This window comes from Anopheles gambiae, chromosome 3 (assembly GCF_943734735.2).
Source record: "Anopheles gambiae chromosome 3, idAnoGambNW_F1_1, whole genome shotgun sequence".
NCBI classification, from domain to species: Eukaryota; Metazoa; Arthropoda; class Insecta; order Diptera; family Culicidae; genus Anopheles; species Anopheles gambiae.
In genome coordinates, this window is record NC_064602.1 from 17899575 (window position 1) to 17921242 (window position 21668).

At 49.5% G+C, this 21668-nt stretch overlaps 4 protein-coding genes across 7 annotated transcripts; 1 reads left to right on the forward strand and 3 right to left on the reverse strand.

Moving 5' to 3' along the window:
* Positions 1–1514: 1514 nt before the first annotated feature.
* Positions 1515–3605, reverse strand: LOC1275659 (phosphoglycerate kinase). Of its 2 annotated transcripts, XM_314928.4 has the most exons (3): positions 3304–3605; positions 2839–3187; positions 1515–2631 (listed from the first exon to the last, which is right to left on the reverse strand). In XM_314928.4, the coding sequence occupies exons 1-3, from the start codon at positions 3363–3365 to the stop codon at positions 1795–1797; spliced, it is 1248 nt and encodes a 415-aa protein (XP_314928.2). In that variant the 5' UTR covers positions 3366–3605; the 3' UTR covers positions 1515–1794. The 2 variants fall into 2 exon arrangements, with proteins under 2 accessions (XP_314928.2, XP_061517707.1); XM_061661723.1 differs by having other exon boundaries at positions 1515–3187; positions 3304–3559.
* A 415-nt stretch (positions 3606–4020) lies between these two features.
* LOC1275660 (protein transport protein Sec24D) lies at positions 4021–9572 on the reverse strand. Its single transcript, XM_314929.4, has 8 exons — positions 9330–9572; positions 8993–9175; positions 8190–8903; positions 6723–8117; positions 6485–6653; positions 5809–6405; positions 5530–5723; positions 4021–5461 (listed from the first exon to the last, which is right to left on the reverse strand). Exons 2-8 carry the CDS (start codon positions 9119–9121, stop codon positions 5318–5320), a joined length of 3342 nt encoding a protein of 1113 aa, XP_314929.4. The 5' UTR covers positions 9122–9175; positions 9330–9572; the 3' UTR covers positions 4021–5317.
* A 109-nt stretch (positions 9573–9681) lies between these two features.
* Positions 9682–12751, forward strand: LOC4577982 (peroxisomal biogenesis factor 19). 3 transcript variants are annotated; one of them, XM_061662108.1, is made up of 4 exons: positions 9684–9955; positions 10036–10239; positions 10378–10522; positions 10610–12751. In XM_061662108.1, the coding sequence occupies exons 2-4, from the start codon at positions 10173–10175 to the stop codon at positions 11310–11312; spliced, it is 915 nt and encodes a 304-aa protein (XP_061518092.1). In that variant the 5' UTR covers positions 9684–9955; positions 10036–10172; the 3' UTR covers positions 11313–12751. The 3 variants fall into 3 exon arrangements, with proteins under 3 accessions (XP_001237621.1, XP_061518092.1, XP_061518093.1); XM_061662109.1 differs by having other exon boundaries at positions 9731–9944; XM_001237620.3 differs by having other exon boundaries at positions 9682–10239.
* Positions 11724–20640, reverse strand: LOC1275662 (ubiquitin carboxyl-terminal hydrolase 3). The gene is made up of 7 exons (XM_061662107.1): positions 18870–20640; positions 16312–16459; positions 15661–16222; positions 15062–15556; positions 14835–14977; positions 14607–14753; positions 11724–14296 (listed from the first exon to the last, which is right to left on the reverse strand). The coding sequence occupies exons 1-7, from the start codon at positions 19120–19122 to the stop codon at positions 14062–14064; spliced, it is 1983 nt and encodes a 660-aa protein (XP_061518091.1). The 5' UTR covers positions 19123–20640; the 3' UTR covers positions 11724–14061.
* Positions 20641–21668: the final 1028 nt, after the last annotated feature.

A 21668-nucleotide genomic window follows, 5' to 3' on the forward strand; every position in this document is an offset into this window, starting at 1 on the left:
TAACGAGTACACAGCAGATTAACAAGTGGGCAAAATGAAACCATTGAAGTGGAATTAAATTCACACTGACAGGGGTTTAATATACGGCAGCGGCAGCAGAGAGTTCATGACTGGTGTGGATGAAATGTGTTACTTACATGGATAGAGATTGTTACAACAACGGAACGGAACGGCAAGCTGGTTTGCTTGTGACCGGCAATTATGATGATGGTGAAAAATAAAACACCCGTTTTCAAGTTCTTCCTCTCGTAGAAAGGAAAGGCAAGTGAGTTACGATAAATAAAAAATAAAATGAAACAAGAATTGTTGTTTTTATTTTTGATCACGACACGAATTTATTATTTTCTTTTACTGATACAAGTATGAAAATATTGTTTATTTGACTGATTTAAAACTTATCGTAATGAAAGTTTGTGCAGAGATTCAGCAGAACAACCTATTTGAAAACGGTATAAAACATGTCAGGCTATTTAAGGAACTGCTGGTAAACCTTATTAAGGGCTGTTTTACTTGACAAGTCATGCTAGTTAATCCTAGATCATGTAGCTATTGGGGTTAACCATGGTTTCGTTTAATTGTTTTTCAAAGATTTTTGTAATGTTTCTTTATTTTTTAACTCATCCCATGGTTTATTTTAACATATTTATTTTTTGCTCCCACATTACATTGAAACTGTCAATAAATTGTGAGAGAATAATTCAAAACCAACGAGAATAATAAGACATCATTGGAAACCTATTTTATTAACAAACAAAAAATCTTGATACAGATTAACAAGCTGCTTGGGACCCAATGAACACCATTCGAAAATTGTCCCCTGGGTATTCATTCTTCACTCGCCGGTCGAAACGTGAACGTCAACATCGTCTGTCAAAATTGATAATGCCGAAAGATCCTCGTTTATTTGTGTTGAAGCCGCAAATCAGACCGGAACGTAGAAATGGAACCAAAAATTGATAAAAATCGCGGAAGTATTGGGCGACGCCAATTCGCACATACTTCCGTAGCGATTATATCACATCTTTTACCTCATGTAAGTATATTAGACAATGGTGCTAGGAAAAAGTGAATATTAGCCTGATTATTTCTCCCTTTTCAACTTCAAAGGACCCGCTCAAGACACTTGCCGGCCAAACTACCCTGGAATGATTCATGGTGGAGGTTGACGCCATACCGTTTCTCGGAACAATAGAAACAACGCGCCATCAATAGTGGTGTACGAAGAGAATTCAGATTTTTTTTTCCATAATTCAGTCGAAAATGTAGCTGCCAAAAGCGTTCATATTCAAAACCAAGAATTGCAGACAACTTACAACATAAATCCTTGTTTTGGAAAATGTTTCTACTCCCAACCTTTCCGAAAGGTCATCCGATAACTGTGTTTACGGTTCAGTCCACCCACTTGGACGAATTTGGTTGTCATTTTCATGGTTTGCTTCTGAACGTGTAATGATGCGAAATTGCATTAATAAAATAAAGGTTTACTTCTCCACAATTTCACAAACAACGCATCGTTTTTGGGTGTTTATTTTCACGCTAAACTTTTTATTCCTCTATGCAACGAGAAAAACGACCGTCCTCGAGATCCAAAACTTACATTTCCGGACCCTTTTTCGAAGGAGCTACTGATCGTTCTTCCGGTACACGATGGACTGCTTAATGACATGACTTTGGGGGGGACGAGCACACTTGCCTACACAATAGCACGCGAACAATACGATAACGAGAGTAGTAGTGACTGTAGTAATGCTTCTTAGTGAGTAATAATGAGAGTGGTTGCGCCTCGCGTCACATTTACGCACTGCTGAGCGCATCCACGCCCGGCAGCACCTTGCCCTCGAGCAGCTCCAGCGACGCACCGCCACCGGTCGACACGTGCGACACCTGCGACTCGGTGCCCCACTTGGCGCAGCACGACGCCGTATCGCCGCCGCCAATGATCGAGACCGTGCCGGCCTTGGTCGCCGCCACCACCCCATCCATCAGCGACTTGGTGCCGTTGGCAAAGTTGGGGAACTCGAACACACCGGGCGGTCCGTTCCAGACGATGATCTTGGAGCGGGCGATCGGGGCCGCGAACGCTTCGCGCGACTTCGGCCCAATGTCCAGGCCCATGTGGCCGGCCGGGATGCCGCTGGCCACCGTGGCCTCGCCGGTCGCCGCATCCTCCGCGAACTTGTCGCCCGTCACAAAGTCAACCGGGAGGTGCAGCTGCACATTGTTCTTCTTCGCCTTGTCCACCAGGTTCTGCACGATCTTGGCCCCCTCGGCATCGAACAGCGAGCCGCCGATCTCCATGTTGTTCAGCACCTTCAGGAAGGTGAACGCCATGCCGCCGCCGATGATCATTTCGTTCACCTTGTCCAGCAGGTTCTCGATCAGCTGGATCTTGTCCGCCACCTTCGCGCCGCCCAGGATGGCCAGGAACGGGCGGGGCGGGTTGTCGAGCGCCTGCGAGAAGTAGCGCAGCTCCTTGTTCAGCAGCAGACCGGCCGCCCGCTGGCTGTAGCCCTCGCCCATCATCGAGCTGTGGGCACGGTGGGCCGTACCGAACGCATCGTTCACGTACACGTCGCCCAGCTTGGCCAAGCTTTCGCGGAATGTTTTCACCTTATCTTTGTCGGCCTTAACCTGTGCATTCCCGAGCCATCGAGAAAAGAAACAAAGGGGAAAAGCGAAAGTGAGTTCATTATGCAATGCATGGGGGATTGTTCGGGTGATAATCTCAGTGTGCCCGCCAGCGGCAGTAAACAAAGCAGGCACTATTTTTAGCCCTCTGTCTATTGTCTCCGCACCCCCGTTGCTATGGTGATAAGCTGCACCCAGCTGCTCCCTTACCTTATTGCCGCTCGCATCGACACCCTTGCCTTCCTCCTCCACGTAGAAGCGGACGTTTTCCAGCAGGATGACCGAACCCGGAGCCGGATCCTTGCAGGCCGCCTCCACCTCCGCCCCGACGCAATCGTTCAGGAAGGTTACATCACGCCCGAGCAGCTTCTTCAGCTCGTCCGCTACCGGGGCAAGCGTGTACTTGACGTTTTTGTTACCATCCGGGCGGCCCAGATGGGACGCCAGCACCACCGACTTGGCACCCTTCTCGAGCGCAAACTTGATGCTGTCGAGCGCGGCCACAATGCGCTGATTGCTGGTAATTTTGCCCTCCTTGATGGGGACGTTGAAATCGACACTGTGGGAAAAAACGGGACGGGGAGCATTGATGATTAAACGAAACGATTCGGACCATGATAAGGGAACGTGGATCGAACGGATCCAAGAAGGCGGTGATAATGTGCTTGTACTTACCGCATAAACACCCGCTTGCCCTTCAGATCGACGTTTTCGATGCTAAGCTTGTTGAGAGCCATTTTCACAGTCGACAGTAATGCACGGGATAGCTTGCTGATGGTGGAATGGGAACAGATGTACAGTCCGAATTTTCCAAGTGGATCCAAGGAAAATCAACTCTCGCGCACCGACTCGGCTATTGTTGCTATAACGTCTGTTTGGTAAAATTTTCACCGATCTTGAAATGTGTGAATGTCACATCAAGGGCATCACAGTGGGACCGCAGTGCGGTCGATGCGACGTGACATTTGGCGTGAAAAGTTGGGTTATTTTTGTTGATTTTTTTTTTGTTTTACTAACCAAATAAAACTCGACTTTAATCAAATAGGACCTCAAATTGGTCTGTATTTTATGGATTTAAATTAAATTGATTTATGGATCAATAAAAAAATCAACAATTGATGTAACGCACCTATCCGAACGATGCTGCTTAAAGGCTCTACGGTACCTCAATGCAGCGTGGAAGCTGTTTAATGGGGGACGAAGAGATTATCGATCGAAAGAGGGATTCCGTTATTTCGTAAAACAATTTATTTCATATAATCCAACGACTAGCGCCTTACCGGCAGCGTTTCGAGTAAATGTTATAGTAAATCTACTAAAATGTTAAATAATACCAATGAAATTTTAACAATCCTTGTCATCAGTCAACAGTAAACGCCCAGAAACGCCCAATTGCACATAATAAAGGTACAGTATATATATATATATTTCGCTATTTATAATATTCCATTGGATTCATAAATTGATATCAACATACAATCTTACGAGCGTTCCGTGCAAACATCACCCTCCGTATGTGAATTCCGTTCCCGTGAGCGTGACCGTCGTTTGCCGCTAGAGTAGCGTTCCGAATGAATGCTGACACGTGTAGCTCCTCAACTAATTCCGGAATCGCAACCACCAAACAACAAAACGGATACATTTTTTTAATACAATTCGTTTTGCTGAACCATTGAATAGTGTTGATTAAATCAATTCGATTCCCTCCCTTAAGACACCTGGGGGGGGGGGGGGGGGGGGGGGAGGCTGGTGAAAGCATACAGTTTGCTCTCTTTCTCTTAATTAAATATAACAAAATACAAAAAAAGGCGCAATGGAAGAGATAAAGTAAAATGGAGACGATCCTACCGAGCCAAAGAGTTTAAATTGTTCTAAAACACCAACACGTATAACAAAACGAAAAACGAAAAAGAAAGGAAAGAACGAATAACTAATGTGTATCATGGTCGTAAACTGTTTGCGTTTGCTGAGCAATCGGGAAAGGAAAGATGGGAATAGCACACTTACAAAGAAAACCCGACCACTGTGTAGTACCAAGTTCGGTTGCGGAGTGGTTTGTTTACCATCTGGCACCGAACGCGCGTCGGTAACGGTTTGCGCGGGTGCGACTCTGCGACACGCTAACGCCACCAACCGCTTCGCGCAAGCAATGCATTTGTTGCTGAGTGCGCGTCGAGTAATGCGCCACATTGTTTACCCGCTTCTCATCCTCCTCCTCCTCTTGCTCCTCATCTTCCTCCAGAATGGTACCATCGGGGAGGGCTGCCACGTCATCATCAACGCCGCCACCTTCGTCATCCTCCTCGTCCTCGTCGTACCGGGACGCGATGCGGCTCCCGACGTACCCTTCGCAGCGCGTTGTACTCATGAATTTGGAACGATTGTTGTTCGGTGGCACTGCACAACACGTGGCCGCTGCCATCGTATGGCTGAGCTCCCTTTGATACAGCGTGCGCACATTTCCGTTCGCGTCCTGCGCACTGCCAGGAGGGATGTAATTGGCCGGCGCAATGGCGGCAGCTGTGGTGTTGTTCCTTGTAGTATTGTAAGTAGTGTTAGTAGTAGGTGCAGCAGCAGGGACGGTAACCGTGTTGCCGCTACCGGTATTGCTGTTATTAAATCTAAACCTTCCGCCCGAGAAAAAACTGCTCGCTAGTAGTGCGTTGCCGTGGCTGCCGGTGTTGGCCAGCTAGCTCAGCATCTGTCGGATCTCTTTGTGCACGTGACAGAGGAAGTCAACGTAGCTGACGGAACCGTCGGTCGTGCCACGATCCTCGACCAGGAAGTGGCGCAGCACGCTCTCCAGCTTGTCGCGTTGCTTCACGAGCGTTAGCTGAAGAATCCGAAAAGAATTGTATAAAAAAAGCCCCGAAGGTGAGAAGCTTTAGTTCACACACTTACCCGCATACAGCGACGCTTCTGCTCCTGTATTTTGTCGACGATGCCGCGAATGCGCTTCGACAGAGGATTATCAAATACTGGCAAACCCGTACGATCGGTATCGACCTGCTGGGTGCACTGGGCCCCAAACACCGACTGCGTGAACTCGGGCGACAGTGACAATCCCAGCCACAAAAACATGTGAACACCGTTTTCTGTAAAAGCAAGCAAACGGACAGCCCCCCAACCGGGGTCAGCAAATGGGTTCATTTAACGCTCCATTCGCTCATTTCAACTCACCCAAAATGTAGGCACCGTCCTCGTGCATCTTGTCGCCCGTGCAGCGGATGGCCGCCGGGATAGCGTCACCCTCGACGTTGACGTCGTGCAGCGGGATCAGGCGCGGATAGAAGTACTGCACCGAGGTGGGCAAATCCATGCTCATCACGTAGTAGATCACGTACGAACGGTCGTCGATCGAGATGTCCGACCCGCCGGAGAATGCATCGTTCTTTAGCAGGCAGTTCACGTACAGCGGGAGCAGCTTCATGCCCTCGGGCAGTATCAGCTGCCCGGACGAGGTCGGCGAGGCACAGTGCTTCCGGTAGCAGGCCAACAGCTGCACGGCCCGGTGCACGATCGCGTCCTTCACCGCCTTCGGGTTGTTGTCCATCAGCTTGGTCAGGCCCTGCTTGGCGAAGTAGAGCAGCGTCGTGTCCAGGTCGCAGCAGCGGAACAGATCCAGCAGCGAGGTACACATCTTCAGGCTGAGGTTGTGGACGCGCAGCCGCCGCTGGCCGGAGCAGGACGTGTACAGCAGTGCCACCTGTATCAGCACCAGCTCGTCCGTCAGCTTGTCGTCGTGCTTGATTTCCACCGAGACGGACTTGTCGCAATCTGGTGGAGGGAAATGTGGGTTTAGAAGGAAATGTCTTTGGTAAGCGAAAAGCAAAGTGGCTTCGAGAGGTAAACATACCGATGCTGGCAATTTCCATATCTTTCGTGTTCGACATGAAGAAGTGGCCGTAAAAGTCGGTTGGACGCACGCCGGTTGACGTACGGACGCGCATCACCGCATCGAACGCGATCGGGCGGGAAATGTTTTTCATCAAATCGTTCACCAACCGGGCACCATCAATATCCGCCTGGGAATTGAGAAGATAATTTGAATTAACACACATTTTCAACTGTTTCGGTGCCACTGATCTGCTTACCTGGAAGTAGGTGTACTTGTACACCTCACCACCGGTCAAACGTGCGACCTGCCCGATCGTGGCCAGATCGATGTACGCATTGTTGAACGCGAACAGATCGACCGAAACGCCCGCCCCGACACAGTCCTGCGCCAGCATGTTGTAAACGGTCGACTGCGGCGACAGCACCGTCTTCTCCTTGTCCGTGCCGAGCAGCTTCCGGTCGTCGCGTATCTTCAACTTGCCCGGCGCCTCCGCATTCGGCAGCGACGAGTGGAACACGTACAGCTTGCCCACGCACTCCGAAGCCTTCAGCGCTTCCAGTCCCGCCTGCAGCGCCGGCAGCAGGATCGTTTCCGTCTCGCGCGTATCGCCAAACATCTTCGGAATCTGCTCCATCAGCGCATCGATCACGGTGGCCGACTCTTCCGCATCGACCAGGAACCCATCGAGCAGGGGCATAAACATCTCCTGCAGATCGCCCACCACCATCATCTGCGGCTGGGCCAGCGAGCTCTTCAGGTTGTAGAAGTGGACCGAGCTGTTGTACGTGATGAAGCCCACCTTCATCGACGTGCGCTGCTGGTCCTGGTCGACCGGCAGCTGGCGGATGATGTTCCTCATCTGCGAGCACAGCAGCTGCACCAGCCCCGACTTGACGTTGTTGTACGACACGTCGATCAGGAACACCATCGCGGGCGGCTTCGGCGGCGTGTTGTTGCGGCAGTACTCCTTCGTCGCCATAAACTCGTACGTGCCGAGCACCAGCTCCGGCCGCTCGTACTTGTCCATCCGCTGGCCGGTGTGGTCGAGGTGCTGGAAGTAGCCCTGCGGTACGTCCGTCGTCGCCTTGCAGAACTGGCACTGGAAGCGGCGGCCCCCGTCGAGGAACTGCATCGTCGGGCAGATGTACGCCTTGCAGCGGATGCACCGGATCGGGCCCATCTCGCCAAAGTTCACGATCGGTATCGGCAGCTCGCCCTCGACCGTGCGCGCGAACGGCGAAATGATGAGCGAGAACGGCACCGCGCTCTGCTTCATCATGTCGGCCGTCTGCGGAATGTTGTACATCGTCGAGCGGACGAAGCGCGGGCTCGCATTGCCCTGGTCCTGCGTCACGAACTTGGTCGTCACGAGCGGGGGCAGCTGGCCGGGCTGGTTGGTGCAGAACACACCGCCACAGTTCTCCTGGTTCTCCGCCATCACCTGGATCGGGTTGGGCATGCTTTCCGGATCGAGGCGCTTCTGCTGCGGCACCGGGGGCGGCGCGGGATAGTGACCGCCCATCATGCCAGGCCCTCCCTGATGGTAGGGTGGTTGTTGGTGCATTTGCTGCTGCTGCGTCTGCTGCGGCTGCTGCGGAGGTTGTCCGGGCATCGGAGGCATTTGGTTGTAGCCCGCTCCAGGCGGCATTTGCTGTGTAAGGAAAAAAATATAAATTAGTAATTATAGAACTCTATAGACTTGTGGAAAGGTAGTTGAGCTTACATTATACCCTCTTGGTGGCATTTGGCCGCCCATTGGCGGCATTTGACCGGGCTGTGGTGGATATCCCTGTGGTTGCTGCGGCTGCTGCTGCGGTGGCTGCATCGGTTGCCCGGGCATCGGTGGTCCGGGATACTGTTGCTGTGGCTGAGCAGGCGCAGGGCCACCAGGTGGTGCTCCATACGGCATGCCTTGCGTCTGGGGCGGTGCACCACCACCGGGAGGAAAGCCAGCCGGTGGCTGCTGCTGGAACGCAGCCGGTTGTGGTGGAAATTGTTGTCCGGGACGTGGTGGACCGCCGCCGGGTGCTGTCATAGATGGCATGGGACCACCGAACTGCTGCCCTGTCGGTCCCGCAGGAGGCGGAGCAGCCATTGGATGGCCATTGGTTTGACCGTACCCACCGGCCGTGGGCATCGGCGGTCTGACAGCACCGGGCCCGGGTGGTCCCGACGGTCCATTGCTCATCATACCCGGTCCTGGTTGCTGCTGCTGCTGCTGCTGAGGTGCGGGAGGGTATGCACCCGGCATGGGACCACCGGTCGACGGTGGACGTACCATGGGGGGCTGTTGGGTCGGAAAGGCCGCCGGTGGTGCACCCACACCCGGGCCATTCATGTTCGGTGGTCCACCCATTTTAGGTGGACCCTGCGGCAGCTGTTGCTGAGGTGGCTGACCCGCCAAAGACATGTTCTGCATCTGATTAGCAAGCTGTTGCTGGTGGGTGGTGAAAACAAAAGAACGAAATCATACTGTGAGCGAATTTGCACAACGACAGAACCGTTTTTTTTTCTTGCCATACATACATTGGGCTGTGCTCCGTTCATGCTTGGCTTCGGACCTGGCGGAGGTGGTCCCGCCTGTGGCGCCACTTGCTGCTGCGGCTGTGGCCAGCTTTGTGGCGGATACTGCCCGTACGCCAGTTGCGGATTCATACTGCTGTGTTAATTGCTGGTTTAATGTAGAACTTTACTCCTGAATTACAATCTGCTGCAAAGAATCACACGCACATTAATTTTTCCCACAAAGCACTGCACACTCATTGTGGATGGAAGCAGCTTCGCTCCAGCCACCCTTCCTAGCGGGGGCAACACATTTGCTGAGTTGGATCTTTTGGTCCCGCGGCATCTCCCCGAACTGACCTTTTGCTTTTCCTGCTGTTCAATTCCAGCGGCTGACCGCACCGACGCACACGAAACGAAAGCCCCACTAGAAGCAGACAAATAGCATAATTTTGTGTACACACCGTACGCGCCTATCCGACGACAAACTCCACGAGAGACAATAGAAAACCCTTTTTTTCCAAGCCGAACCGAGGAATTTTGTCGTTTTGCTGATATCCACGTACGTAAATGAAAGTGTCTATTTTGATTGTGTCACCGAGAACTGTCAACGGTGCCACGTAATTTAACGAAAGATTTCGCCCGCGCGTTTACCAGGGGTGGTGGAGTTCAGTTCTTGACACTTCGGCAACCCGATTATCCGGGAGTTTGTTTTTGATTTTCTCGCTCCCACGCTTTCTCGCTTGAACGACTGTTTGACAGCATGTGCCCTCTCGCTCGGGACAGTTGCGTGTGCGTATGTGCGTTCTCGCTCTTTCGCATTTGCCCACAATGCCAGGTTGCACAATGCCCCCACATTGCCGGTTGTAAAGTCCAAAAGTTTACTTTTAGCTAGAGATTGAATTACTTTTTGCCTGTTTTAGTTACAGCATAAACCGGCCACAATAAACAATCGCTATTTCATCATCACATTTTGGTGAGTCGCTGGTGAGTGAGTGGCGCAAAATTAGAGCAATACAACGGTATTATTGAATGTTCTCCGAATCGCCATTCCCCCATCATCCCAGTGTGCAGTTCGTGGTCATAATAATATGAAGTGAAAATTGACGACAGCGAAAATATACATATGATTGCCGCATAATCTGTTTTCGGATCCCAGTAGCCGTACGTACTAAGTCGCGTATAAAAAAAACACAAATAGGAAATGGCCGAATCAAAGAAACCAACCGAGGATGGCTCCCGGGACAAGGAGCTGGACGACCTGCTCGACAGTAAGTAATACAGCCGTATACTTCGCCAGCACTCGATACATCAGCCGATACCGGAAGTGCATGCAGGAGTGTGTGGGTTTGTGTGTAGATTATATAATATTTTTCCCCCTTATTTCCGGCACCTCCCGAACGTCGCAGGCGCGCTCGAGGATTTCTCCAAACACAAAGCAGACCCCAAAAAACCGGCCAAGAGCGAGGGCGGTGGTGCTAGCGGCTCGGGCGAACAGACCGTTCAGCATGAAGATCCGCCAACGGAGCAGCTTTGGAATGAAGAGTTTATGGAGTACCGTTATGGTTCCTATGACGCACACAAACAGATTGATGCTACATAGACTAACGCGCTTTTCCCTCCGTTTTCCCCCTATTTTAGTCAGCAGGCGAAAATGTTCGAGCAGCACATGGCCGCCCTGTTCGGGGGTGGCGAAAAGGTGGACAGCGAACAGATCATGCTCGGCTTCCAGCGGATCGCCGAGGCGGCCGGTATGGCGGTGCGGGCGGAAGGACCGGCGGCGCCCGATGCGGAACCGTCGCCCGCCAACACGCTCGACCCCACGATCAGCCAAAGCATTAGCGACGCCCTGAAGGCGATGAGCGAGGGGCGGGAAAACCTGCAAACCCCGTTCAGCCCGGAGGACGTGGCCAACATGTTCGGCAACATTGACCTGAACGCGTCGGGCGAAAACAATGCCTTCCTGCCGTTCATGCAGAACATGATGCAGAGCCTGCTGTCGGCCGATGTGCTGCTGCCGAGCATGCGGGACCTCGTCGGCAAGTACCCGCAGTGGCTGGCGGAGCACTCGGCCACCCTGCCCAAGGAGGAGAAGGAGCGGTACGAGAAGCAGCTGGCGCTGATGCAGGAAGTTTGCACCGAGCTGGAGAAGGAAACGCCCGACGACAGTGCGGAGGTGAAGAAGGAGCGGTTTCAGATCGTGCTGGAGAAGATGCAATCGATGCAGGACCTGGGCCAACCGCCGGCCGACCTGGTCGGTGATCTCGGTGGACCGGGCAATCTCAACCTGCCAACGCTAGATCCGTCGTCGTTTAGTGAGCAAAATCCCTGTCCGATCAGTTAACTTCGCTCGCATAAACAGTGGCCTGCTCGGATGTGACGCTGGGGTCGGTCGCTTCGTGGGGGGAATGAATGTGATGCTCCCCCTTACGGACACCTTTTTTGGTCGGTGTGATGGTGGTGTTGGCTTAACATTGCAGTCGTATTACCGGTATGCTGTGTGTTTTGGGTAGTGCGTAGGCTTTTGTTTGTTAGTTTTAATACCTTTTTTTTGTTTCTTTGGAGCCGATGAGGCCGAACAATATTCACGGTGTGCGTGCACCGTTGGACCGGGTTGCTTAAGCATTGTGTTACACTACACATACAAAAATAAAACAAAAAAACGCTGCAAGCGTTCGACGTAGCGCTGAACTGTAAAAAATCATTTCCATGGATTTAATTAATGTGAAAATTAATATCAAACATATTAGCTGTATTAGCTGTTTTTGCTCACATAATATTAAGTTTTTATTTTATCAGGTGTCGTTTCGTTTTGTTCGCTTTTCTTCCCTTAGTTTTGTGTTGCTTTGATATTTTGAAGAGAAAGACCTCAACACTAGCATTTTAAGGAGTTTTACTTCATTTATAATATAAATCCCGGGCTTAGGAGATGCGTGTTATTTTTTTTATTCTTCTCCTTCTTCCATACCGTCCCTAACAAGTGTACACGGGGGTGTTGGGTGGATTTATTGAGTATGCATCTAATAGCTAAGTTTACCTTTTTTTAGGTAAAAAATTACGTTTTACCATTTCCTATTGTACCGTGTGTCCTCTCAGTCTCCGGCAAAGATTATAGATTATAAAACATTTGACTTTTGCATAGCTCTTTCTCCCAACTTTTCCGCTTTGAACATTTGTGTGTAACACAGCTGTGAGAGCTGTGATTTTTCGTACTAACACTGCTCCTATCGTTTGGGTATGTGTAACTAACTTGTTCTCTCTCTCTATACCAAGATTCGTTGCAACATTTACACGTTGTTCTAACACGCCTAGAGTGTTGCTAACTGCTGCTATCTTCTGTTTGCTTTCACATTTGTGAGCAGTTTAATGAAGTGTGAGTGATTTTTGTTTTAATTTCTGATTTGGTGAGAAATTATCATTATTAGTTGATAGTTTTACGTAGTTTCTTTCGTTTTTTTTGTTTTTACTGTTTGATAGTGTTTTTTTATTTGGAGTTTTTTTTTCTCTTGAATTTTCATTGCACACAGAAGGATTTGGAAAAAAGTAAATTCCTCTTTAGTGGTATATCTTACGGAAAATAAGGGCGAAAGGTTAGTGCCGGGTTAATGATTGATGGATTTTAGTTATTGCCGTAAAAGATTACCATTATGAGAAGCAGAAGAAACAAACAGAGCTAATCGAACTGATCTTTTTTTAAACATCACAATAATTCGGCGGCCTCTTTGAGAATCTTAAATATAAATTATTATATGTTTAAAATATATGCATGCTTAGAACTAATGCCATACTGCCTTTATATCATGCATAATTATGTGTGTGTGTGTGCTGTGTGTAGTGTGCACAAAACTGCACAGTACAATTTTTTGTTGTTGCAAATATTGTTCTTGCTTTGCCTGTTGATTCATTTCCCATTCAGTTTTGTATGCACAACTACCACACCGCACTCTGGCTGTAAGCTCTTTTCAGCACGAAAAGATTAGCATTTGTTTCCTGTTCAAACTTACACAAAACTAAAATGCAGCTGTTTATCACATATCAAATCCATTATCTTAAAACAAAAAAGAAAAGACTTAACGTAGAACGAACGTGTTTGCATGCAAAGGAGGTCCTTGTATGTTTCGTTCATTACACAAGAATGCAATCGTAAAATGAACGTGAGTTGAGTGGGAGAAATACTAATAGTTGGAAAAAGATAGAGGGAAAGAAAAGCAACAACTGGCAGCAACAAGGCCTAAATTAGTTGTTTAAATCTAAAAAAGAAATAGTATAGGAAATACCACGCAATTGGAAGCAGGGCTAGTACATAGAAGAAAACAAATACCACTGGGCATAAGGTAGTGGTGTTTGAGTCGAACGGATTGGAGGGGGGGAGGGGTTGGGGGTTTGAACGATTAGATTCATCGCAATTTGCTTGAAAGATGGAAAAAACAGAAGATGTAGCACAACACAACGTTGTTTCAGTAAAATGAAAGGATCTCTCCGTTTTACTCCCACCGTACAATTTGCAACTGTATCCTAAACTATTATTAAATTTTACAATTATACATATCTATTATTTTTTACATTTTTTTTCTCCCTCTCTCTCTATCTCTCTTTCATTCTTCCCATTCTCATCGCAATAGTTTGCTCAGTTAATGCTTTCGCCGTTTGTGCGCGCCTTTATATCTGTTCTTTTTGTTTTAACTATTTTTGTTTCTTTTAACCTCTCAGTAGCAAAACATAAGTTTTGAAAATTTATTGCATTTTAAGATCCATTTCCCCTTGTGCGGGGAACAGAACCAAAGATGGAACTAATAGCACGACTAATAGTGTCCATCACACACACCCCCAAAAAAACACACACACAGGTGAGACACATTCCGGTTGAAAGCTCCTACACAAACTTAAACCAATTCGTCACCACATCACATTCAAACTAAACTTTATCCTTATCGATCGGTCGCTGTCGTTTTGCCAAAGCAAGCACAGCACTTGCGCAAAAGCAAACCCACGTGCGCAACCCCGCGCACGCGCGTAGCGCACAGCGGATCGTGTCATCAGTCAGCTTAAACGGTTACGGAGTTGTAATCAGTCTTGAACGAAATAACTTAATCTCAGGACAACGACGACGACGACGACGACTGGTGGTTGGCTGGTGCGGCACCTGGCGCCGCGCTGCCGATCGTGGACAATCGGTTGGCATTCGTCGGATCGCGCTTGATGTAGAACAGGATGTACGGTTTGCATTCGGCCACCGCCGTGCTGCTTACCTCCTTCACCGTGTGATCGTTGAAGTGCATCCACACACCGTTGTTGATGGCAAAGGATGTGTAATGGCCGCAGCTCGAGCTGAAGAGAAAGGTGAGCAATTATTATTGATTTTTTTGCAGGGTTTTTCAGGGGTTTACATAGTTGTGCGACACTTTATTGACTCTTTCTTAAGTGAAATGATGGGAATTGGACTCTATGGCCCTTTATGGACAGGCTCCTTGGAAATTCCAGTTGGATTTGTCCAACAAGGGAGCTATAGCGTCCAATTCCCATTACATTCAGTTCATTTCAAATAAGAAAAAGTCAATAACGAGTCCCACAGCTATGAGAACTGCTGGAAAATTCTGTTAATAAATGCACACATCCACACACACACACAGCAACGTACCCATTGCCGTGGTGCACGATAACGGCGGCTAGGTCGTAGATGTTGCAGCTGGAATTCGATCGCCTCGTTTCGGGGCCGTTGTTAAGCACAAACTGCGACATATCGAGCGCGTTGATGGGGAATGCTATTCTCAGGTCAATCTTTGTTCTGAGGGTGGCAAAAACAAAAACAGTTTGCAGTAAGTAATTTGCATGTTTTTTTTTTTTGCAATTAAAATGCCCATTTTACCTGTAAAAATTGTTCCACCGGAACCGTTTTATGTGCAAGCACAACACATTCGGCAGCCGACGTATCCAGAAGCGTTTCGTCGACTTCTGCTTGCACTTGCACGAGTTGCAGTAGTATAATTCGGTTTCCGCCAATTCTTCCACCTGAAAATGGGATATTAAACGTAAGATTGCTACCATTTTCTCACACAAAAAAGCATTCCAGCGCAGTGATCCCCTCAAACGCACCTCGGTGAAGCTGGAAAGACAGTCGGAAATGTGACACACTGGTGCCGCACCACCACCACCATCCGCCCCATTTGTACCGTCCGCACCGTGCTCTTTGCTGTAGTACTTCTCGGGAATGTCTAGCGATAGGTCGAGGAATGGGTCGTGCTTTTTGCTCTCCATGCCGCAGATCAGACAGCGCACCTCGCTCTGCAGCACGCCGCCGAACACGTTCGTCACGATCGAGTTGCGGCCCTTCGCCTGCAGGTGGCTCAGCCCCGACACGTTGTAGGGGTTTTTGTGCTCGCCCGACTTCGGCCCGCCCAGCTCGACCGGGAACGACACCTGCTGCAGCTCCGTGTGCAGCCGGTCGAGCATGTAGCGCAGAAACTCGTGCGCATCGTGCTGCCGGTGGCCGCGGAACTGCGGCACCACCTTCCAGATGACCAGAAACAAGCACTCCGGCGAGATGGCGCTCTTCGACCCGTCCCCGCCCTGGCTAAGGTTGAGTAGGACCTGCAACAGAGCAAAAAGAGGAAGAGGGAACACCACGAAAAGGCATTAAAATAATATTTGTTCTTCAACGCCCGCAATCTCTTCATCAGCAGCCGTTTACAGACCTTGCGCAGCTCCTCGACCACGAACACGTCGTCCATCGTTTCCTTCATGCTGCGCGAATGGTACGCCTTCTGCTTGTGCTTCATCTCCAGCGCGGGCATCGTGTTGAAGTAGCAGCTAAACTCCTGTATGTTGCTGAGCGACTGTAATACTGAGTTCATGAAGCAGGTGTTGCCTAGGTTGCGCAATCCGACGACCCGCCGCTGCGACTTCCGCTTCGCCGTGGTCGCACCGTTCTCGCTGTTGCTGTCGTTCGATATCGTGCGCTTGCGGGGCCGCAGCTTCCGCGAGCTGACGGCGGCGGTGGTGCTCGCGGTGGCCGCTGACGGGGCGGGCACCAGCGCGGCCGGCGACGGCTCCTCCCAGCCGGAATCGCTCGACGAGGACGTGCTGCTGGCCGTTTCCTGCGTCGATTTGGACGAGCTGATCTCCTCCAGCGTGGAGGACGTCTCGGAGATCGTGTCCAGCTGGTCAGCGACGCCGGTTGCATCCTTCAGCTCTTGCCGCAGCTCCTCCAGCGCATTGTCGTCGGTGTCGTTTATCACAAACTCGTCACACTTGTAGCTGCAATGCGTGGCGGAGAATGGGAAAAAATGTCGTTAGATAGGGTATTTTTGCTGCTTTGTTTCGGTTTTCTGTCAAGTCAAACTTACCAAAACACGGACTGGTTCGATGTGTTCATGCAAATGTTGTGATTTTGGTGCGCGTTCGAATGCTTCAGCGCGTGGCCGTTGTCGTAGCGACCGCACAGTACCGCACCGCACTGTAAGCACATCCAGCTGTCTTTGCTGATGGAGCATTCTGTGGAAGGAAAAAATGAAAAAAAACGACAAAAATATAGCCAGTGTCAATAAAATAGCATATTTTATATTGTTATTTAAGCAAAAAAAATTATGAAAACACTCCCAGAACAAAAAATTCCCCGCTTTTTGGGTTGAAAGATCAAATGGTTTTAGATACTTCTATGGCCAAATTTTAAAAAAAATGTATTACACCACTTTAAAAATAGTGCTCCAATTTCAATACTTTTCCGCGGGCCTCTATCGCGCCCAGACCACACGAAAGTAACCCACACACACACACACACGCACACACATAATCCAACGTAGCCGTAGTAAGCATTGCTTTGGGCTGGCTCGGCTTGCGTTACGCGCTATAGGGCATACGCACACAGCCACACACTCGCCGGCACACGCAAGCAGAATATATGCTCAGGTAGAGTAAACCTGTATAACGCGTTTTTGGCTGGATACAGACACACACGGGATGATGCTTCCAAGGGGTCGAAGAGAGCAAGAGGGAAAGAGCGAGAAGGCACGGAAGGGCGATGCGGTGGTGTACGCCTTTACAAAAGATTCACCACCACCACCAGCACCGCCACCGACCATCGGCCCAACCAAGTTCATCATTTCTTTCGCTTCTCATTATCAATTCGTTCTGGCTGGCGCGTGAAGAAGAGCAAGGAGAGCAGAGCATGGCCGATGGCCTTCTGCACCCAGCAGCCCTCTCGCGTGCGCCTGTGGCCCGGCAGACCGCAGGCTACACCGCACTGCGAGGTAATTATGGATACACAGCCACAGCCCGCCGCAGTGACTGATTTGGCCATGAATGTTTTGCTATTGCATGCTATGAATGGGATGCAGCGCGCATGATGATGGTGAAGAAGATGGTGATGCAGTGCATTGAGCAGCATAGACGCAAAATGGGATGGGGTGGCTGCCGGGGTGCTGTGCGGTGGACTTTATATTTCCTTGGCAGCTCCACATGCGGCCGGCAGGAGCAGCCAAACACTGCTGCACCATTGCGCGCGTTTCGTGCTGATGCACATCGAGCAAGCACAGATAATGGCTAAAAATATGCATTTCATATCCTCGGATGTAGTGCTTCCCCCTCCTTGCGCTGGGACAAGAAAGTCCCGTGCGGTGTTGCTCGGAGGGAGGTGAAACCCTCAAATACGCTTACGCTAACATGTCCGCCTACGCGCGGGGCTGAAAAAAAGCCCTTTTTGCAAACACGCGCTTGCCAAGAGGCAAGAAGATAATTGGATCGCCAATCGAACCGCCAGAGGGAGAACGAAAAAGAGAGAGAGAGAGAGAGAGAGAGAGAGAGAGAGAGAGAGAGAGAGAGAGAGAGAGAGAGAGAGAGAGTGAGAGGGTCAGGCCAAAGCGCATTATTTTGCGCCTCCAATTATCTACGTTGTTTTGCCCGGGGTAGCAAAAGGGCTCCTCTACAACAACGCAGCCAAGGGTTTGGGCGCGTGCCTTTCTCTCTTTCTCTCTCTCGCTCTATAAGATAGGTAAGAGCAGAGTGACAGGAGGAGAAAAAAGGGACACACACACAAGAAGGAGCAATAAATTTGACGTGTGATGTAATATCGATTTTTTGTTTACCCCTTAGCTAGTATGCGGCGGCTCCAACCTTCACCCCCCCCCCCCCCCCTTTCTATTGCAGGGTTTCTCTGTAGACTGGTGAAAACCTTACCCGCAAAAAGGACAACTCTGTGACATACATTTCCAATGGTAACTCGAATGACATAGGCCCGCTGTGCAACAAACAACAACAACACAAAGTTGAAATAGAATTTTACGAAAACTGCACGGTAAGCGAATTAGATTGAGCTCGCTTCACAAACCCTGCAAAGGGTAAAGTGCGATGAACGAGGTGGTGAGGGGAGTGAAGGTTGTGGATGATAAGACCAACCAGACGGGTTGATGTGTAGGAAGTGTGTGTTAGCCAAGAGAAAAAAAAAATTAATATTCCAAAAAGCTCCACAAATTTCGTGAACGTGCCGCTGATATGGTGAAGGACATCATTTGCTCGACCCGTTTTTCGTTTTTTTTTCGCTTCTTTTACATCGCGACTGACATGTCTACACAAACACACGCGCACACACACACACACACATACACTTCACCCTGATATAGAGGGGGTTGGTTGCGCTTCTTAACCCCGCTCTCCCTTGTTGTTCGCCTTTTTGTTTCGCTTTTGCACACACACACACTTCCTCGCGAACGTGCCACTCTCTCTACCCTTCCGCCGTCCCTTGGGCTGCGACGATTATTACTACGTTTTATCCACCTGGCAGACCCCATCCTCCATCCTCATCCTCATCATCGGGGAGCTCGAGGTGGGCAGTTTAGATAACACACAACTAATCGCGTGGATACGTGCGTCGTGCGGTGTGTCACCATCTCACTGCGGATAGCATTACCTGTACATTTCCACTGCTTTGACGATGCTGCTGCGGCCGATGACGCAGTAGAGGCGACCGTGAGAACGGTGGCCGGACTAGCAGCAGCGGTTACTACGTCGGACAGTGCTACCGCATCGGATACGTTCGATGCTCTCGTCGTTGCGAGGGTGACGGCGGCGGAAGCATTGATGCTGCTGCTGCCACTGCTCTTCACAGACCGGATCGATTCCCTGCCGAGACCAACGTTATTGACGATGTGGGGACAATCCATTGCCACCGACGGACACCGGGCAAGCACCGCAGTGCTCGGGCCGTTCGGATGCGGTTGCTCTGTAGCCTGCCTTCCTGCGGGATGAACGACGGAGACCCACACACACACACACACAGGGAGCGTACCTGTGTGTGTGTGTTGCTAAGGGTTTCGCGACAAAGTTAGCCGTGCCGTCGTTCTGGGCCGCAGAACACACCACGATGACACGGGGGGGGGGGGCTGCTTCGCTGTTGGGCGAATCCGCGCTTATGAAACTGCCGCCTGTGACGGTGACGGCGTGCAAGTGCTCCTCCGCTGCACACTCTTCGCTTTTCAGCCGTTCCGTTTCACCGTTTTTTGTTTTTTGCACACAACACCTTTGGGATGATTTTCGAGTGGGAGGGGGGGGGGGGGGATTTCTTTTTTGGTTTGCCCTTTCAGTAGCACCGAACGGTGGCAGCTGCGGAAGCGTATTGCGTGCGCGTACGTTGCCTCGGTCACTCGCCCGACATGTGGAAACCTTCTTACTCTAGCACTTTTCGCGTCCGTATGGCCGCCCCCAGGATGGTGCACAGGGGTGGAGGAAGAAGGTCACGGGAGTGAAGGGATTTTTATTTCTGGTGAGCGAAAAGGGAAAATGGTGTACGGGGCCCGCCCGTACCTTTTCCGCCGTTCTGCTACTGTACCCTTCGGATGCGCTTCTTCCGGATACGGGAAGGATCGGTATGAAGGGAGAGGTTCGGGGTGGAAGGAGTTGCTGTTTGGCGAAAAACAGGGATTCGCTGCAGCGCCTACACTTTGCTAGACACTTCTACTTCTTCCTGCTGTTTCATCACTTTCGTCCCCGTCGCACTCGCACTCGGCCCAACTCAGCCTGTCACCTTCTTCGCTTGGCTGGACGACGACGTCGAATCAATCTCGCTTCAATTAGATCTCCGTGTATTAGCACACACAGCACCAGCACAGCGCACGGACAAGCCTAGCATCAGCCAAAGCAGCGCTTGTTTTTTTTGTTGGCCTATGCCCGAGAAACTCCGCACACACTCGCACACACGGTAGTAGCGAGCTGATTTGGTGGTGCGTGCGTATAAATTTCCAGCGCCGTCGTTCGTAACGTTCGAAAACTCGCGCTGGTAGCAATAAAAAAAGAACAGCCGAGTCGAGCAGGCCTCTCCAATCGGTAGCAAAGTACGGTTTGAAAGCACACACACACACACACACGCACACACTCGCGGACGCGTCGAGAGAAGGGGGCCAAAGTTGTGCGTCGTGTGCGTGCGTACCTTTGATGGTGTGTTGTTTTTGCTCATATGGTACGTTCTGACTGGCCTTAAGCGCTGTCTACACGGGGGAGCCTCGGCTGGACGAGATGGAAATCACCAAATGCTAGTGCACTGTTGATCGGAGTTTGATTGAACTGGTATGACGGTAACATACACTTAAGTTTGATGAAATGGTAGAAAAATATGGGAATGTTTCACATTTTGATAAGCAGAGATATGGTTGAAAAGTAGATCGGTCGCAACTTGTGCGGTGGAGACAGTGCTTAATAGGGGGAATGACTTTAAATGTCAAAGGAGGCAAGAAAATTGTACAAAACTATCATCTGTCAAGATAATTAATGCGCAGGGCTGATTCACACCTTCAAATTAACTTGCAATAAATAATGAAGCAAACATTACTAATTTTGCTTTCTCTGAACACTAAAACATGTAGTCCATTGTATTTTCTTAACATTATTTCGTTTCAAAGATCGAAAATGCACCATATTTTTAAGCTTGTTTTAAGTAAATATACAATGTCAAGACATTTTTGTACAGTCTGTTCTCGAATTATGCGGTTCTCGACTTAAGCTCGAGATTAAGCTTAAACGACTGGAAAATAAAATATCCATTGAAAAAAAAAAACGAAAGCTCCATAGCTTCATTGGTTTGCTCAATAGATGGCGTATTATAAATCATCATTATATTGCTGTCCTTTTCATGCAATGTGTTTCGACAAATTTCATCTTATCATGACCTATATAGCCTTCTACCTTTCCGAGCAAAAATCTATATGAATGGTCGTGTGGTCAGATGCTTGGGTATCAACACCAACGACCATTATTCTAATCTCACTTGATTCAGTGCTGGTGGTTTTCATTGAAGTTTAGTATTTTAACAATCGTATTGCCGTTCTAGTTCTAGCGATGTATAACTTCAATGCGAAACCATTCATCTGTGGAGAGGGAATGAGAAAGCTCTCCAAGCGAGGAAGCTCCTACTGGTTGGGTATCCCACAAACAGATAGCGCCACCAGCATTTTGCTATTTTTAGAATGCATGAGTCGTTTGCCGTCTGCTAAACGAAGATTTTCTATATTCCATTTAGGTTGAGAGCTTGGGTCGTTTAGAACCCGTTTAGTGGTCGTTTAGTGAATTTGTGCCACTTGAGGTATTTTTTATTTATTTATTTATTTAAATCAAAGTTATCGGGCAGTATGCCTAAATAACTTAATGCTTACAGAGTACAAGTTTAAATTATGGCCCTAGAACTAACTTGAATATGCTGACGCAGCTGACTCACGGA

What these genes read in the sequence shown, in the direction of transcription:
- LOC1275659 (XM_061661723.1), bottom strand. Translation starts at nt 3,365, where the DNA reads ATGGCTCTCAACAAGCTTAGCATCGAAAACGTCGATCTGAAGGGCAAG. An exon ending in GGCAAGCGGGTGTTTATGCG is followed by an intron (nt 3,188 to 3,303) that starts GTAAGTACAAGC and finishes TTTTTCCCACAG; the next exon opens with TGTCGATTTCAACGTCCCCA.
- LOC1275660 (XM_314929.4), bottom strand. Translation starts at nt 9,121, where the DNA reads ATGAATCCGCAACTGGCGTACGGGCAGTATCCGCCACAAAGCTGGCCA. An exon ending in ACAAGTACACCTACTTCCAG is followed by an intron (nt 6,654 to 6,722) that starts GTAAGCAGATCA and finishes CTCAATTCCCAG; the next exon opens with GCGGATATTGATGGTGCCCG. An exon ending in TATGGAAATTGCCAGCATCG is followed by an intron (nt 6,406 to 6,484) that starts GTATGTTTACCT and finishes TCCCTCCACCAG; the next exon opens with ATTGCGACAAGTCCGTCTCG.
- LOC4577982 (XM_001237620.3), top strand. Translation starts at nt 10,173, where the DNA reads ATGGCCGAATCAAAGAAACCAACCGAGGATGGCTCCCGGGACAAGGAG. An exon ending in GCTGGACGACCTGCTCGACA is followed by an intron (nt 10,240 to 10,377) that starts GTAAGTAATACA and finishes CGAACGTCGCAG; the next exon opens with GCGCGCTCGAGGATTTCTCC. An exon ending in TGGAATGAAGAGTTTATGGA is followed by an intron (nt 10,523 to 10,609) that starts GTACCGTTATGG and finishes CCCCTATTTTAG; the next exon opens with TCAGCAGGCGAAAATGTTCG.
- LOC1275662 (XM_061662107.1), bottom strand. Translation starts at nt 19,122, where the DNA reads ATGGATTGTCCCCACATCGTCAATAACGTTGGTCTCGGCAGGGAATCG. An exon ending in TGGTCGAGGAGCTGCGCAAG is followed by an intron (nt 15,557 to 15,660) that starts GTCTGTAAACGG and finishes GCTCTGTTGCAG; the next exon opens with GTCCTACTCAACCTTAGCCA. An exon ending in GTCTTTCCAGCTTCACCGAG is followed by an intron (nt 14,978 to 15,061) that starts GTGCGTTTGAGG and finishes TCCCATTTTCAG; the next exon opens with GTGGAAGAATTGGCGGAAAC.